This window comes from Microtus ochrogaster, chromosome 8, assembly GCF_000317375.1.
Source record: "Microtus ochrogaster isolate Prairie Vole_2 chromosome 8, MicOch1.0, whole genome shotgun sequence".
NCBI classification, from domain to species: domain Eukaryota; kingdom Metazoa; phylum Chordata; class Mammalia; order Rodentia; family Cricetidae; genus Microtus; species Microtus ochrogaster.
The window spans coordinates 35,152,520-35,168,354 of record NC_022015.1 but is presented as its reverse complement, the minus strand read 5'-3'; the positions used below and the strand labels follow the sequence as shown (position 1 = coordinate 35,168,354).

The 15,835-nt window shown below is 52.2% G+C and overlaps 1 protein-coding gene across 5 annotated transcripts; it reads right to left on the bottom strand.

Moving 5' to 3' along the window:
* Nucleotides 1–865: 865 nt before the first annotated feature.
* Nucleotides 866–15,104, bottom strand: Tnnt3 (troponin T3, fast skeletal type). 5 transcript variants are annotated; one of them, XM_026781450.1, is made up of 17 exons: nt 15,088–15,104; nt 14,935–14,948; nt 14,014–14,031; nt 12,775–12,792; nt 12,571–12,585; nt 11,529–11,540; nt 11,302–11,316; nt 8,999–9,037; nt 8,397–8,415; nt 6,042–6,087; nt 5,348–5,464; nt 5,179–5,256; nt 4,803–4,916; nt 4,589–4,698; nt 4,353–4,443; nt 3,343–3,383; nt 866–1,024 (listed from the first exon to the last, which is right to left on the bottom strand). In XM_026781450.1, exons 1-17 carry the CDS (start codon nt 15,102–15,104, stop codon nt 970–972), a joined length of 819 nt encoding a protein of 272 aa, XP_026637251.1. In that variant the 3' UTR covers nt 866–969. The 5 variants fall into 5 exon arrangements, with proteins under 5 accessions (XP_026637251.1, XP_026637249.1, XP_005351615.1 ...); XM_026781448.1 differs by lacking the exon at nt 3,343–3,383 and adding an exon at nt 2,672–2,712; XM_005351558.2 differs by lacking the exons at nt 8,999–9,037; nt 11,302–11,316.
* Between the last annotated feature and the right edge of the window lie 731 nt (nt 15,105–15,835).

Below are 15,835 nucleotides of genomic sequence, written 5' to 3'. Positions count from 1 at the left end.
AGATGGAGTCTATATCACTGTGTGTGTTAGGGTGTGCACACAGATGGGGCCCTCACTGCTCTCTCTTGGGGTACATGTGCTCTCTGAGGGGGTTTATGTTGCCCTCAGGGGGCTGGTAAAGGCTGACTACACTCCCTGTCTTTTATTCAGGGCACTGGCTGCGGCTGCCCTGCCTCCCCAGTCTTCCCGGAGGTGTTTGTGCATAAGCCCCTTCCTCTATGAATACCTCGCTGTGCAGGGCTCCGCGTCTTGATCCAATTTCTGTGATTTATATTTTCCATAATTCTATTTGGTCAGGACTTTCAAATTTATTGCACAGTTGTGTTCTGTGTTCCCTGTAATATAGGAGAACGCTGTTTGCCGAGCTTGCTCCCTCGTGGGAAACGTGCTTTCCTGCATTCCTCTCCCCCCTTGATGTGCTAGTTGGAGCTCCCCCTCGCCTCCCCCCTTTCGGGGTGTCTGCAACGTCTCCAGGCAGCCAGCCTTCCTCCCTAGCCCTCCCAAGGCTGGGCTGTTTCTTCTTTAAACAGTGCTTTGGGCTGCCCAGGAAGCCTTCTAACATGGAGGGCCCTGGTGCTGGGGACAAAAGGGGTGCCCTAGAAGTAAAAAGCCTCTGATAGAAACAGCAAGTTCTGGAGGCACAGTAGAGCAAAGCACCGTGTGCAGCTGAGCCATGGTTGGTAGCAGCAGGAAGATACCCGGAGTCTTCCAGGGCCGTTCTGGAGTATGCTCCCATAGTGCTCCTGTCCTGCAACACCACCTCCCATCCTCCTCAGGCCCCTTATACATGACAGCATATACACAGTAGAGGGGAGTCTGATAACTTTATTCCCAGACCCCGGAAGGTGTGGGCATTGAGGCAGGATGGGCCCTGAGCTCCAGAGGAAGCCTGGGCGTGAGGGTTGGAGGGTGCAGAGCTGGCAGGAGTCAGGGTAGAAGGTCTCTGCTGCAGCGCACTGCTCCGCTCCTTTACTTCCAGCGCCCGCCGACTTTGCCCTTGGCTGTAGCGCCAGCCTTCTTGCTGCTGCAAATGGGAAGCAAGTTGGGCTTAAGGGTCAGAGTGTCCAGCCAGCCAGTGAAGACCTTTGGCTCCTGTCTCCCCAAGCTGTCGCCCCCACCTCCACTGCACACACCTCGTTCCAACCTGAGCAGTAGGAACTGACTCACCTGCAGAGGGCCTGACAGGGCCTGGACACTAGTGTGGTTAGGACAGGGTTAGCTGGTTACCTGGGCTCACCTTCTCTTCTCCTGCCTTGGCCAGGGGGAATACTGCAGACAGACCCATGCCACCCTAGCTTCAGACATTATTGTTTTTGAAAGGCCTGTGCCTTTCTGATGGCAGCTAAGGGTACCTGTTCCAAAGGACTTGGGACCCTATTAGCGGAGGCCATTTGCACCCCAGCAAGTTGGAAGCAGGATGAGCACTGTGTGAAGGTCTAGGCTGACCAGAGGCTAAAAGTGTGTGAGCTTTGAAGTCAACCCAGTGGGACCGTGGGCTGGCAATGCTGTGTCCTCACAGACCTTCCTGAGCATCCTAGCATGTGTGCACACACATTCACATGCCCATGGCATCTCGTCAAATTAGCCTGCCACGACCCTCCAGCCCACCCAAGAGAGATGCAAGCCAACAGCCTCTTCCCTGGAGGAGCAGCCATCTTTCCCTGAGCATCATGAATGTGTGAAAGGAAGGAGAAAATTCCCAAGAAACAGAAATCTAAGAAGCCCCCCTTGATTCTGTCCTTGAAGTGTGACAACCCCAAGTCCAGGCTAAGAATTATCAAACTCAGAACCTGGTGAGGGGTCACTATAGCAACAGGCCCTGGAGTCCTGTGGGACCTGATGTCTTGAATGGAGGGGTTACCCCCTGTGGAGTCAGTTCTCTCTCTCTCTCTCTCTCTCTCTCTCTCTTTCTCTCTCTCTCCATCTTAAATATCCCAAGTTAGCCTTAGAACTTACTCTTCAACTGATCTTGAACCTCTTTTTTTTTTTTTTTTTTTTTTTGGTTTTTCGAGACAGGGTTTCTCTGTGGCTTTGGAGCCTGTCCTGGAACTAGCTCTGTAGACCAGGCTGGTCTCGAACTCACAGAGATCCGCCTGCCTCTGCCTCCCGAGTGCTGGGATTAATGATCTTGAACCTCTTGATCCTCCTGCCTCTACATCCTTCCCACAGTGCTGGGATTTATGGATGTGCTCCAGCTTAGGTACTGGGGTCTAACTAAGAGCCTTGCACATGCTGGGCAAGCACTCTATCAACTGAACTATACCCCTACTCCCCACTCCTCCTTTCTTTTGGTTGTTGTTAGCTGAGATAGGGTTTTATGTAGCCCAGGCTGGTCTTGAATGCCTGATCCTGCTCCCAACTCTGGAGAGGTATTGGGATTGTAGGTTTTCATTACCACATCCTGTTACAGGCTTCCTGCTGGCCAGCACATCATAGAGTTGGAAGGTATCACTAACAAACCCCATCTGGCACCTCCTGCATGCAGAAGAGGAAGGAACCATTGGGTCCCAGGGCCCTGTTAGTCTTGTTATTGCTCTGCTAAGGGCCAGCCACCAAGAGCCCTTGTTCAGGGACCAGCTGCTAAAATGTCTAGGCCCTAGGTAGGGTTGCAGGTGGCTGGTCCTGGGGACTCTGGGTCCAGCACAGAGCAAGAACGGGCTAGGTTACTTACTGCTTCTGGGCTTGGTCAATGCGGCTCCTGAGAGTAGTGATCTGTAACAACACAGGTGACTTACTGTGACAGAGACCTGGGAAGCCCAGCAGGGCACTGGCCAGGGTACACAAGTCTTTACCACGGTACTGGCCAGCCGTGGCCTCTCCACTGTATCCTCATGGCAGGGACAGTCTCCTGTGCCATTTTCCTTACTGTCTCATGGTTTCTTTGTGAGAAGACACTGTTGCTTTGTCCTCAGGCTGCGTCTTGACTTGCTCTCTCTAGCTACCACACACAGCAGCTCCCGACTGGCCACTTACCTTGTGGCTGTGGCAGGATGCAGGTAGGACAAGGGACAGGGTGGAGTTGAGGCCTCCAGACCTCCCAAAGTTCCACCTCTGACTCCTGATCCCCTCCTTCCTGCTCCTTGACCCACGGTGCCTGCTCCTGACTTGGTGGCCTAGAGGCCCTGGCCCCAAATGGAGCTCTGGGAAGGCAAGATCCTTCCTTTCTTATCTGCCAACAAGGGCATCAGGCCGGCCTCGTAGCCACCAGATGAGGTCAGGAGAGAGGAGCTGTGGCAGAAGGAAAAGGCCCTTTGCCATCAGTGTCCTCAACAACCCAGATCTTTGCCATGCGAGAGGCTAGCTGAGCATTGCACACTCACAAGCCTGGCTCTGCCTACTCACAACTTGGCCAGCATCTCCACTCTGGCCCGAACAGTCATGATCTAGAAAAATCAAGATGGTTACCAGGTTGGGTGGGCAGTTGAGGATTCAAGGCCCTGATAAAAGTGGGGCCAGTCTTTTAATGGACAACCAGGCTCTGCAAACCCAGGAGACCAGACATGGGCAGAGTATATCTGGAGGTTATGGGTTCCTGACTTAGTATTGTTGCTGAGAAGAGTGGTCTGGTCTCTGCTTGGTGGAGTCTTCTCTGAGCTAGCTCCTGGGGTGGCCTTGAGGCTGAGGGATGAGTAGCTTTCTAGAAATGGCCAATAATTAAGGTATGGAGACCAAGGCTCTTCAAAGTTGAACATCTAAGACCCATTTCATGTACCCAGAGGTTGCAAGAAGGAGCCAGAGCTTGTGGATTGTCTATCTTGATGGTTGTGGGAGATGCCCCTGCATGAGTTCTTGCCTCTCTCTTTACCTGGCAGTGGGTAGAGAAGTGGGGAAGACAGTACAGCTATGCCAGTGAGACTAATGTGCTTGCATTTGCAGTAAAGCACAGTGGACACCAGGACAGGGGCCTCATCCATGGTGAGCAGGACCAAGCTTGGCTTCTAACTCGTCCCCCAAGGCCCTGCCCTGTCTCTCCCCTTCCCTCTCCCTCACACCATTCCAGATTCTCAGACCCCCAGAGGAGACACAGCATTAAATCCCCTTTTCCAGTTTCAGGTGAAGGTGTGAGTCACCCTGCCTGCCTGCTTGCCTACCCTGAAGATGTCATGGGAACCTCAGCAGTTTGAGAACGCATACTAGTTCTAGCTACACCGTTGTCCAATTCAGATGTAGGTCAGGCTGATCGCTCAAGAGCCTCCCCTGAAGGACAGGCTCTAGAGGTGGATCCCTGCTGGGCAGTGGAGCCAGGTCTCAAGGTGAAGGCAGACCAGAGTATAACTGGGTTATGGGGAGACAGCTGACCCCGAAGAGAGTGAGACCTTGTAGGCCCAAGAACTAGAGATGGCTAGACTCACATCATATTTCTGGCGTTTTAGCTTCTCCCCAAACTCATATTTGTCAGTCTCCAGTTGGTACAGGGTATCCCAGAGTTCCTTGGCCTTGTCCCTGGAAGATGGAAAAGAGGAGGTTTGACAGGATGATGTCAGAGAGGCAGGGCCTAAGACCCTACTTCCTCCTCCAGCCACCATAGAGAGTTGTGACTTGATTCTTCTGGGGAAGGGCCCAGTGCCATCTGGGAGGGCCACCCTACCTCAGCTTGTCATCACTGAGATGGTCGATGTTCAGAGGCTTGCGTCTCTCTGCAAGAATCTTCTTCTTCATCTCCCTGGCTGTCTGCTTCTTGCCTCTCTTCTGGTCAGCCTGGGGAAGGGAGAGGTGGTGAGAAGCCCAGTCTCAGGAGGTACCTGACCCAAACACCAGCCCCACTTGAAGGCCACCTTCAGGGTTCTGAGCATGTTCCTTACCTTGGCCAGGTAGCTGCTGTAGTTGGCACCCATGGAGGACAGAGCCTTTTTCTTCTTCATGTCATCCTCGGCTCTCCTCTTGGCATCTTCCTCCTCTCTTCTGGCCTTCTCCTCCTGCGGAGGTCCCATCCCCAAGATCTTCAAGGGATGCCCTTTGAGCAGGCTTCAAAGACTAGTTTTGGACTTAGCAACTTCTAGAAGGAGGTTGCTCTTCGGCAGGGGAGGGGAGGGGCTCTGTAGAGCAGGAGGCATTAACCCTCCTGGTTAATTGGCTCTGGTTGTTGGCCCAACAGAGGGCCACAGTGAGAAGAAGGCCTAAGATCATCTGCTTCCCTGGCTACACAGGCTGGAGGCAGCAGGATGACATAGTCCTTACCGCCAGTCTGTTCTGGCGTTCCCGCTCCTTCTCAGCGCGGATCCTCTGCTGCTCAGCCCTCTCTGCACGGCGCTTCTCCTGAAGCCAAGAGGGCAAAATGGTCAGCCCTGCCCTGCCAGGCCCAGTCACTGCAGAAGCACCCTGCACCCTCCCAGGGCTGCGGCCTCACAATTCTCTCCTTGAGTGCAATCAGCTCTTCTTCCTCTTTCTTTCTAGCTTCAAAGTGGCTGTCGATGAGGGCCTGGAGCTCCATGAGGTCCTTGTTCTGACGCTTTTTCTGGATATCCTGGGGGGGGGGGAGGGAAGAAAAGTTCCTACTCTTCCTGGCCAGCCTGAGACCCATCTGCAGCTAAGGAAGTTTTCTACCAAGTCTTTACATCTGCAGTCTTCCTGAGACCCAGAGTGACCCAGTCTGGACAGCCCAGGGTTGAGATAACGCCCTTCCTGTGGAGAAATCCAGGTCCTGACTAATCATGAAGCCAGTACCATCCTTGAGGTGACCTGTCTCAGATTTGACTCTTTCATCCTCAGAGATGTCCTCTTGGGTCAAACACAGAGGAGATTGTGAGACTGACTTGCTGCATACATGGGTGTTTGAACAGATAAATGGATAGATGAAGGTGTGGATGAAAAGAGAGACGGTTGAGGGAAAGGCTAGGTGGATGAGTGGACGGATGGGCGGGGACAAGAATGCATGGAGGAGAAGGGAAGGAATCTCTGTTTCCTTGGGTCTATGAGCGAATTATGGGCGTGTGGATAGGCTACCTTGCTTCTGGCTGCTTGGGAAGACATGACCTGAAGCCTAGCCTAAAGTTCAAAGACTGGAGCTTGGGATGAGGGTGTTCTGGGCCCCATACACTTACATCGAAGTCTACTTTCTCCCCTTCTGGGATCTTAGGAGCAGTGAGTCTGGGGAAGAGACACAGAAGTTGTTTCATAAGCATGGACAACTGGAACCTTCCCACAGCAGAGGCCAGCCAGCCTCGAATCTAGGCTGGCCTCCTCTTCTTTCTTGCACCCTGGCACCCAACAGAGCATGTCTCTGCTAGAGCAGGTTTGCCTGGCTCTTTGTTCTTGGGTTTCTATCCCGTGTTCCAGGAGTAGTTTGTCCCTTCCTAGAAGGCGTCACCCTGTTTTTGTCACCTCTGTTTTGTTCACTGCTTCATGCTGCCTTTCTCAGGCACATAAACAAATGTAATTTAGCCCTGGCAGAAGGCAGGGTGGCCACTATGAGCCCTCCCAGGGCAGTGACTGGCATCAGCTTCTGGGGTGAGACCTGTCCTGTGGCTCTGGACACTCTTTTAATCTTTCTTTCTGGGCGCCCAAATGAAGGAGTGCCTGTAAGGGGAAAAGGAACCCCCAGCCCGCTGGCTGTGCGACCCCCTCCTCCTGCCAACACATTCCAGATGGAGCAGGGAGCCCAGACAACCACGGCTTTTAGAAGCAGGCCACAGAAGAAAGGGGAGCTGAATAGCGATCAAAACCTGGAGAGGGAAGGGATTTTTCTAAGCTCTGAAGCCCCAAAGTTCCCTCCAAGGGAAAGCTGTACAGATGATGTTGTGCAAATGAAAAACTTATGTATGGGGGGGGGGGAAGAAAAAGAGCAAAAATCGAAACGCAGAGCGGGAAAAACCAGACTGAAAAAAAAAACAACTTTTCAGCAAATACAGAGAAGATTTATATCCCTGAGTGAACGGACGATTAAGCAAACATGGAGACGTGTCGCCCATGAGAAAAACGAGCAAGGGGCACAAGCCACTGACTGACTCGCAAGAAAGACGACCAGTTGACAAACATGGACAGTTTGTGGTGGTGCCATCGGAGGAATGTAAGGCAACCATGAGATGTGGTTGGCCGTTCATCAACGGGTGAGGGGCAGACACTCGTTCCCGCCTTTGGGCGCGGAGGGTGTGGGACACAAGACTACTCACAGCCCACTTAGGAGACCGCCTTGGCTGGGCCTTGGTGGAAAGCAACTTGGCAGTGAATGTCAAAGTCTTCGGAGCATTGGTCTTCTTTGACCCAGTAATTCCAGTTCTGGGAATGTGGCCTAGGCAAACAGCCCTCAAGATGGAAAATGCTTTCCAACCAGCATTATTTATGATTGTAAAATATTGGGGGAAGCCTGTGATCGGGGAATGGTTAGGAAAATTATGGTTTGTCCAATTGATGGAATATTATGTGGCCATTCAAAATATTTAAGAAGACTATGTAAAAACATGGAAAAATACTTATGAATAGTGCTAAATTTTTTTTAAAAACAGAATTCAAGACTGTATAGACAGTCCCGTGCTTAAAAAAACATAGTCAAGATCTTTATTTTCCAAGAACTTCGTGTAGAAAAAGAGCAGGAAGAAATAAAGACCTTTTCCCCCCTCTCTGGTGCCTTCCACAGTCTGGCTGGTGGGTGGGTGGGAGAATTATGGATGGATATTTTTCCCTCTTCATTTGACTTTTATGTATTTTCCAAATTTTCTTAATGAGGTGTTTTATTTTCATATTGAGAACATAAATAATTTTTCTAAGATGAGAAACTATCTCACAGTTCTGTATTACTTTATGTGAAGTTGATTTAAAACAGCATTCAAGGGAGGAGTGTGGGCCAGCCACACTCTTCACTCAGCTTCTACCCTTCTCTCAAGGATGGGGAGGGAACAAGGGGCAGGAGCCAAAAGTTCAACCTGCTGTAGCGTGGAACAGACAGAAAGGCTTAAAGGGACAAAACGGGGCTGTATATGGAGGGTTGTGGACTTCCAAGTCCAAGATCCTGGGTTCAGCTACCCCCTGGTGCACTCCCAAGTGAGCAAGCAAGGCCAGGGTAAAAACCTCTGCAGAGTGGCTCACAAGGGGCTCAGCCCCTTTTAGGATCAGGTCAATCCAGAGAGGGTTTTCACCTCAAGCAGGAAATCCTCACCCCTCAAGTCCATTTTTTTTTAATATCTGGAGACCTGAATAATCTCCCAGCATAGCCAGGCATGGGAGATTCGTGACCTCTTCAGTCCCCTTCAGTCACTTCTGAGCCTTACTCCATGTCCAGTGGCCTCCTTGACTGCACTGGCTGATGGGAAGAGCAGCCTAATGCCTTTTTATTCCTTCCTACTCTCAACTTTAGTCTCTAGTACCTTCTGCCATTTGGACTTTTCTTTTAAAACAGTTCCAGGCCTCTCCCCCTGCCCTGTTCTGGCACCCCCATAGCACTGCCTAAATCCCCCACTTACTTGGGTCTTGGTTTCTCCTCTAGTCATGACAGCCAGCATGGGGAGAGAAAGAAAGAGAAATCAGGTAAGATAGGATGGTCTTTCCTGCCACAGGAACCACCAGGCTGGGGACTTCTACTCAGACCACCCAGACCCCTCAACTATTCAGAAGCAGGAAGCCTGTGAAATTCCCCATGGGCTCTAAGAAGGACTTAGGGTGTGGGGATGAAGGGAGAAACCCACAGGAAGGCATGTGTGTCCCCAGAGGACTGGGAGGGTGGGAAAGGTAGGAGACAAGAGGCCTAGAGGACAGACTTCTGGAAAATCTGGGAAGCATCTGGGATGCTGGTTTATCTCCACTGACCAACTAACTGCCTCTGAGTGGGCAGATGCTTGGCCCTGGCCCTCTAACTCCGTGGCGGATGTACATAAAGCCTCAGCATCTTGAGGTTCCATGCCAGGGAAAAAAGGAAGACAGACAGACATGTGGACAGATGGGGTGAAAGGGCTGGAGAATGAGCAATATAGACACTGGACCAATGGCTCCTCTCGCCTCACACAGGCAGAACCAGAGTCCTGTGCAGGTGGAGCAAGGGGCTGCAACAGCGGCTGGCAGGCCTTACCTTCCTCGTCCTCCTCCTGCTCCTCCTCGGCGACAGCATCTTCATGGCGTGGGCGCAAGCGCACATGCAAGAAAAAAGCCGCGCAACTGCAGAAGTGCAGAGGCCACACAGCAGCAGTGGCCACATGAACAGCGGAGGCAGGCACGCACAGGTCCCCGTGCCTGAGGGTGGCAGGGAAGCTCCTACACCTTCCCCAAGGCTTAGTCCCCTCTGTGGATCCTTGCTGTCCAGGTTGGCCTCTAACTCTCAATATAGCTAAGGATGACTTTGGACTCTTCCTCCTCCTGCCTCTACCTCCCAAGTGCTGTGATGACTGGTATGTTCTGCCACACCTTGTTTATGCAGTCCTGGGATTTGAACTCAGGGCTTTGTGCATGCTGGGCAAGGAGGCTGGGCTATGAGTAGAGAGCGTGGGGACCTGTCTTACCCAATATGCACATGGTGATGGGATCTAGGTTTGGCCCTGGGAAATCCTGAGGCTGCTCTCTCTTCCAGCTGTCACAGAACCTGCCATTACTTTCCACCATGTATATACTTCTACTTGGGCACATACTATGGTTTTGACAGTCGCTTTATTTCAAACCCTTTGTAAAAGTCTTTGTTCATAGAGCCTGCCTGAGAATCAAGAAAATATTTTTGGCTCATTTATATCTGTGAGTTTTGACAGGTTCAGCCCTTAGGATAGGGCCTCCTGATCCTGGGAACCTGCTCTCTGACCCCTGAGAGGCTTTTTCCCATGAGTCTCGGTGGGGCCTCTCTTCTTCAGAACCTCGTCTAAGCTGGCTGTCCTGAGGAAGGGCTGCTTCCTGAGTGTGCCCCACTCCTGCAGAGGTTGGGACTGGTGTTGACCCTGGTCAGGGCCTGCAGCTGCTCAGCCTCGCCCTTCCGTGCATGGTCCTGTAGCCCCTGTTCTAGCGTTAGGCAGACACAAATCCACTGCGTGTGTGCACTCTGTCTGCCCGGAACACAGTGAGACCTGGCAGGGGAAGCATCTGGGACTCCCAGCAACTCTGCACTTGGCCAGTAGCCAGCAGGCCCCATCTAAGGTTTGGGTGGGGGTCTTGCCTGCAGGTTCTGACCAGTGCTCCTCTGGAACACCTATTTTTCACCTCTCCAAAAGACACGGGGTGACTTAACAACCAAAGCATGTGGCAGCGCTGCCTGAATAGTAGCTTAAATCTGTCCATAAGCCTGATGCCACTCTTGCTTAACCCGACCTCGGGAGCAGTGGGGTGCTGCAGAGCTCTCTTGCATGAGGTCTAGGGGAGTGGCCTGGGGAAGGAAGTTAAGGGGTTGGTGGACTCACCCTCCCCTTGTGATATTCTGGGGACCAGGAAGGATGGGGTGCTCCCTAGAATTAATTGCATGAGAGGCAGCTGCATAGTGGCAAGGTAAGGTTTCCCTGCGCTCTTTCTCCCTACCCTCCTGCCTGTCTATTTGTCCCAGTGAGTCTCAGTTCTGGCCCCAGGGAGGTCTGGTGACCCAAGATGTGTGGCCTGAGAACATCCTGAATCCTGCTCCTAGCATTATCCAGGTACTTCCTGCCAGGCCCAGCCACCAGAAGCCTGCAAGTATGAAATGGAGGGGCTGAAATGGGCCTCTTGAGTTCAGCCCCTCCTCCCTTCCCCAGTGTAACCAGCCTTGCTGCTAGGCTGACAGTTGCCCCCCTCCCCCAACAACCCCTGTCAGTTCTGTTTGATGGGTGTGTCTGGCTCAGGCCCAGGCACTGGGTGGGATGCTGGGATCTGACTGATTGCCTGTTTGCAAGCATGGCCCCCGGCTGTTCCAGGTCTCTGACATCCCCACCTTGGGCCTCAGCCTGACTTTCCGCTTCACCCCACTTGCCCCTCCACCCTCCCTTCAGCCTCACCCCTCCTTTCTTTCCTCCCTCTGGCTTGATATCTGGGGTAGGTTGGAGGCTGCCTATCCAACGTTTTTGCGTTGCTCTACCTATCCTGATGAGGCCCCCCAAGAATCCCAGGGGATCTCCAGCGCCATTTTTCTAAAGCTGGCTCTGTAGACCTAGGATAGCCCATACGCTCCACCTAATCTTCTTGATGGAGGGCTTAGAAAAGCCTTTTTGCTCCTTGCCCTTAAACACTGTGATTGGGACTGCCCCTGTCAGCCACCTAGGCCAGCAGATCGGGTTAGCTTCCCTAGTCTGCTCTGTCCTCAGCCCAGAGGCCAGCAGGGCTTAGTTGTTGTTGGTAGGTACATTAGAAAGGGGGTGGGAGGCAGGCAGTTGGAGAGGGGAGGGAAGGAGGGGAAGGCTCTTCATGGCTGTGAGGCAGATCTGGACCTACCTTCTTGGACTTCCTCTGTGGAGCAGCACCAGGGGAGAAGAGAGGGAGGGAGGAGAGAGAATGAATGAGTGGAGGGCATGTGGGAGAGGGGCAGAGGGAGGGACAGGTAGGTGTACAGGGGAGATGGAGTGAGTTACACGGCACCCTCTTGTTCCTTCTTGGCTGGCTCCTGCACACATACCCCCATGGCCACATATGTCATATGGCATTGAAGTCATGTCACATACCTGGTTCAGGGGCTAAGGAGGGCCACGGAACAAGAGGCAAAACCGCGGGTCAGAGGTCAGAGAAGGGATCCAGGTTAAAAGGACACAGCCGGTCACCGAGGGGTGGGATACGTGCAGGAAGCGAGCAAGATACTGTTAGAGTTAGCGGTGGTCCTGCCACCCTTGGCCCCACACCCCAGATTCTGGGACCCACTCGGAATGTGGGAATAGGAGGGGCTGAGACAAACCGAACTCACCCCCAATCTGTCCTTCCTCACAAGTGGGGAAACTGAGATGAGGGTTGGGAATCTGGCTCTTGCTTTTGGGGCAGTGGTCTCGTTTGGTTTCTTCCCTCATCTACCCACCCCCTGCCTGCCCTCAGCCAGGATCAGTCTAGAGCCGCGGCCCACTTGGAGGTTCTGGTACCCAAGGGGAGCAGAACCAAGGCTTGCTCCAAACACCTCTTTTCTTGCCATCCCAGAGCTAGGTACAAAAGCCCATTCCTTGGGCCTCTCTGTCTGATAGCCCCTAAGGAGGGTTGGGGGGTTGGGACTGTGATCGGGTTGGTGGGGGACACAGGCTAGGGGAACTGACTAGGGAGGAGGCCTTGGCCTGTCTTCACATCAGGCCCTATAGCAGGGCCTCTGGCTACTCTTGCATCTCTTCCTAAGATCTGAGCTCTTCTGACGTTTGGCTTAGTGAATCTGGCCTAGCAAAGGTCTTGGTCACCACTGTGGGCTTTCACCGACTTCTCTGGGAAAAGGGACTCAGTCTATACCTGGCTCTATAGTCCCCCCCGCCCCCCACTCCTGTACTAAGCTGCCTTCTCTAGCGTTAAAAGCATCTGATAGAGATTGGGGCACTTATGTTGTTTGTGGGGATTTTTGGAGTACTCATTCTCTTTGGTCAAGCATTGGCCGTGGTTAGTAGGTTATGTGGGGCCACATGGGGGGCTCCTTGGTTGGCTGGCGCCTCCTTGCTTCCCTGCCCTCTTCCCCACACCACATGGCTCCAGCCAGACCCTAGGCTCCACATGGGGACCAGAAGTCCTGTATCCTCATACCTTCCTCCTGGACTTCTGCAGCCGAGGAATGCCAGGGAGTGCAGGGTGTCAGGGAGGAGAGAGGATAGGATTAGAAAGGAGCACACAGCAGGCCCTTAGAAACAGGGGCTGAGGTCACAGCCCTATAAGATGGAAGGTTACACCAATTTCATCACTGGGGCGGAGGACAAGGGCAAATGGGGGTCAAGTCCTCAGCCAACTCACCTTCTTCCTGGGCTTCCTCTGAGGGTAAGTGAAGGTGACAAAGAGATGGCATGTAAGAGAGAGAACAGACAAGGACATTAGGAACGGGGCCTTTCCTGGGCTCTCTTGGACCAAACATGATGAGCAGGCCAGATTCCCATGCTTGGCCTACAGCAGCTAGCCAGAGTGAGCAGGGGCCCTGGAGCATCAGCCACTGCTGTTCCTGCCAGTACACTAAGCGTCTACCTTCCTCTGCACCCTATATCCCATGTCTGGGTGTTTGTGATTCTGCTCTACAGGACGCTGAAGGGCGGACCAGGACAAAGCCCACATGGTTTGGGGAAACTCCCTGTGCTCAGAGCATTTCTCAACCAGGGAATCCCATCTAGCTGTCAGAACTAAAGGTTGGCGTCAAGGTGCTTTGGGGACACAGGACACTTCGGGTCAACCCTAAGAAAGTGCAGCCCCCTAGGGCCACATCTCATTCAGAAACCAGCCCTTTCTGCTCCTGGCAGCAAGATATTTGCTCAGGTTGTTAAGGTAGCAGGTATTTTTCAAAATATTTTGAAAACACAGCACCCAGCAGCCCTTGCAGGATGGCCTGTCTGGTGAGCTGCATGAAGCCTCCCTCAGCTGAGCAAATGCCAGGAGCAGACAGCTTGTCAGGCCTGGGAACTGCTGTGCCGAGCTGCTCCCAGGTGCACTGGTACTCAGCGCTTTGCCCGCCCACACCTGCCTAGGCACGACAGAGCCAGGGAGGGGTCTCCAGCAGCCCAAGGGTGCAGTGAAAAAGAGATGCTAAGAGAGACAGAGAGAGACAAAGGGACAAGACAGAAACAGAGAAAGGGAGAAAGATGAAGAGAGAGAAACAGAGACAGAGAAAGATAGACAGATAGGGAGAGAGAAGAGAAGCCACAGTGGCTCTGAGGGGCTACAGTGCAGGGGCCAGGACCCCTGTTATTAATGAACTGAGAGTTTTAGAGGCCAGAACACATCCCACTTCACACACCATGGACACAGTGACCAGAGAACATGTGTGAGTGGTTAACAAGTATCTATCAACCAGTTGAAGAGATAGAGGGTTAATAGTTTAATTAATGATCAAACCATTGACCATTAATTAAATAATGGAATTATTAATTTGATGGTTAATGGTGTATTAATGATGAGGGAAGTAGACAGTTAATTGTCAGCTCAGGGAGGATCCCCAAAGGCCTTCCCAAGGATGGCCATGGAGAGGCCTGTGGCTTCCTGAGTTACCTTCTTCTTCGTATTGTTCTGTATTAGAATAGAACAAAAGAAAGGAGCTCAGTTAGCAGAGATGGGACTGGAGATGGCGAGGGAATTGAAGGGCCAGCCTGTTCTGTCCCTGGATAGTTGGGTACCACTACTGGCTAGGGATCAGGTCTGAGATCCTCTGTCCAAAGAGGCTGTGTGGTAGCTTGGGGAGATGGTCAGTCCACAAAGTGCTTGCCATATAAGCATAAGGACTTGAGTGTCAGTATTCAAATAAAAATCCAAGTGTGGTTACACACTCTAGAGACAGAAGGATTCCCGGGGCTTGCTGGCCAGCCAGTTTAGGCTAATCACCAAGTTCCAGGTTCAGCGCCCCCCAACCTCTCTACCTCCCAACCTCTCCACCCCCATCTTGGAAAAAAAAAAACCCAAGGTGGACAGCTTCTGAGAAATGACATCCAAATCTGACCTCTAGCTTACACATACAAACATGTGGAACACATCTGTACACACACACACACACACACACACACACACACACACACCAGAGGCTTTGTGGCCTTAGAGGAGGAAATGTCTCAGCCATGAGGGTGACATAGGATGTCTCTAGATGTCATGTCCTGCTATAGCCATGTGAATAACAAACGGTGACAAGGACAGAGAGGCTGCCTCTTGAGTCCTCAAGGCATCACAGACATGCAGGTATATAGGTTGGGGAAAGTCAAGATGTGAACAGCGCAGGAAAAAAGTGTATGCCAGAGATCTGAGACAATTTGGGATAGGGATGTCTTTGAAGCCCAATGACTGATCTAGCTTGTCTGGGACTCTTGGGCAAGGGGTCCCCAAGAGATGAGTAATGTCAATAGTCAAAGCCCCACCCCCCACCAACGGTGACTCTTCTATCTAGAGACGGAAGAAAAGAGAGAAAATAGAGAAGACACTTACCCTCGACTTGTTCACTGTCATGGTGGTGGGGCAGGGGGTAGAGAGAGAAGAAAAGTGAGATGAGCTTGAGCTTCTGATCTGGGACAGATATCTGCAGGTACCAGGGGTCCCAGCCCACCAGCAAGGGAGGCTGCTATACAGCAGGGTACTCACGTTTCCTCGTCAGACATAGTGGCGGTGGGTTGTGTCTGGAGAGGGAATGACAGCAGACGGGACAGTTAGGACTTGCTTTGGTTTAGAAGCCTCACAAGGAGGCAGGCTCTCAGAGATCAGGGCCTAGAGGGGATGTGTACAGATTACAATTGAGGGTCACCTCTTGGTCCCCCTGACTGACTCTGATCGCCCTTCTTCCTTCCCTGGCTGCAGCCTGAAACTTAGACTCTCTAACTGTCAGACTATTGGGAGGTTTATTATACATTCCACTCTGGACAGATGTCTCCTCTACAGGATTTTCATGCAAAGTCATCTAAAATGCAGAGACTTTCTCAGGTCAGGAGTAAGAGCTACAGGACCCTCTGGATCTGGGGACACCCTGCTGATCTGAGCTGATAGCCTCTGGTTAGGGAATCACCCCAAGATGACGGAGCCCAGCTCCAAGGGTACAGACATTCTCTGTTGCTGGCTCTTCTTTCCTGTGTGAACCTCAACTTCATGCTGTGCCTCATGTTTTTCTTGAGAGTTAAAGTTCCTTTTGGGGTACCCCAGGTCCTCTTTTGTGCTCTCTGGAACCCTCTGAGGTACCCTTTCAAATCACAGAGCCCATTAGTCTCTTTGTCTCCTTTCTCCTGAAATACACGGAGACTGAACTCACCAGGGTGGGTCTAAGAAACTTCTCTTTGGGAAGCCTGAATTTGACACGCATGTGCTGATCGGATTGAGCACCTCAGATCTCCTAGCACTA

What these genes read in the sequence shown, in the direction of transcription:
- Tnnt3 (XM_026781450.1), bottom strand. An exon ending in ACAGCAGCTACCTGGCCAAG is followed by an intron (nt 4,699 to 4,802) that starts GTAAGGAACATG and finishes TCCCTTCCCCAG; the next exon opens with GCTGACCAGAAGAGAGGCAA. An exon ending in CTCAGTGATGACAAGCTGAG is followed by an intron (nt 4,444 to 4,588) that starts GTAGGGTGGCCC and finishes TCCATCTTCCAG; the next exon opens with GGACAAGGCCAAGGAACTCT.